The sequence below is a fragment of the Egretta garzetta genome, unplaced genomic scaffold (genome assembly GCF_000687185.1).
Source record: "Egretta garzetta isolate BGI_Z169 unplaced genomic scaffold, ASM68718v1 scaffold296, whole genome shotgun sequence".
NCBI classification, from domain to species: Eukaryota; Metazoa; Chordata; class Aves; order Pelecaniformes; family Ardeidae; genus Egretta; species Egretta garzetta.
This window is the reverse complement of record NW_009259988.1, coordinates 180198-181392: the sequence shown is the minus strand read 5'-3', so window position 1 is coordinate 181392 and position 1195 is coordinate 180198. Positions and strand designations below refer to the sequence as shown.

The following is a 1195-nucleotide window of genomic DNA, read 5'->3' as shown; positions in this document are numbered from 1 at the left end:
AGCCTTGGCAGCGGGACCCCCGGCCGTGCCCCCCAAATCCCTCCGGCTCCTACTGCCCCACATCACTCGGGTTTTTTTCCTGCTGTTGAGCGCTTTACTCCTGTTGCATTTTGGGTGAGTCATGCAATTAATCCCAGTTAATTGCCTTCTCTATATTGCCTTATGCCCTGTGTTTAAATTCCTTTGTGTCCTTCGAGCTGAAAAAATAACGCGTTTGGAACAGGGACTCGTTTTGCCAGGAGGATTTTTTTTTTTTTAGTTTTCTGCCCGTTCCCGCGAGCGTGGCCGTAGGCGTGCGGCCGGCGGGGAGAGCCCCGGCCGGGGTCTCCTGCTGGGAATGGGAGAGGCTGGTGGTGCCGGGGGCCAGTTGCCCCTTGGCCAGCGGAAGGGTGGGCAGCACCGTCCCCGAGCTCCCCCAGGCTGGGGGGACGCAGGTTTTGTGGGTCCGTGGCTACCCTGCTGTGGATGTGGCTCGTGTCCGGCTCTGCCCCGCGGTGGCCCTGCTCCTTCGGGGCGGGATGTTTGCAGGATGACTGGCACAGCCCGCCAGCCTGCCGGAGCCCTTCTCCCAGGGCAGGGCAAGCCGCCGGCTGCATCCAGCTCCCCTCTCCCCCAAACCCCTCCGCGCGCCAGGATGCTCCCAGCTCCAAAGCCGAGCCCGTGCGCCTGCCCTCCGCCGAGGGTGGGAGCTGGGTGCTGCTCGGCTCCGTCGTGCCGTGCAGAAGGTTCCCCAAGGAATATTTTTTCCCCTCCCTAAAGACTGCAGCAGCGGGGCCAGCCTGTGTACGCGCTGCAAAGTATCATCTGATAGCGGCCGGCACCGGGGGCTTTATCTGCTGGGGGATGATTGTGTTGCCAATATATTAAATAACTCCCTATCTAATGCAGGCCCGGGTTACTGCAGAATTCATTTTATAATAAGAGCACTGGGATGCACTTTATTAATCATCCTGTCTAACAACCTGCACTCCGCAGTTTCGGTTTGATTTGATTCAATCCTGTCTTTCTGCAAAATATATGGCTGAGTGGGTCGGATAATGTATGGCTTAATTTAGAGTTGTATGGGTTTGAATTACCATTTTCATAATGTGCTGCGCATTAATGTGTTGCATCATTTATACAGAAAAATGTGCGAGGTTTCAAACCTCTCCGGGAGGCAAAAGTCACCTAAAGGGAACGTGGAGTGACAAAAAAA

General features: G+C 55.8%; 1 protein-coding gene across 1 annotated transcript in view; it reads left to right on the top strand.

Annotated features, from left to right (window-relative positions):
• The window catches only part of ZNF703 (zinc finger protein 703), a 6558-nt gene extending 5387 nt beyond the window's left edge, over positions 1 to 1171 (top strand). Inside the window, exon 3 of the mRNA XM_009640539.1 lies at positions 1124 to 1171. Coding sequence (XP_009638834.1) covers positions 1124 to 1171 — 48 coding nt within the window. The remainder of the gene's footprint in view (positions 1 to 1123) is intronic.
• The last annotated feature ends 24 nt before the right edge of the window (positions 1172 to 1195 follow it).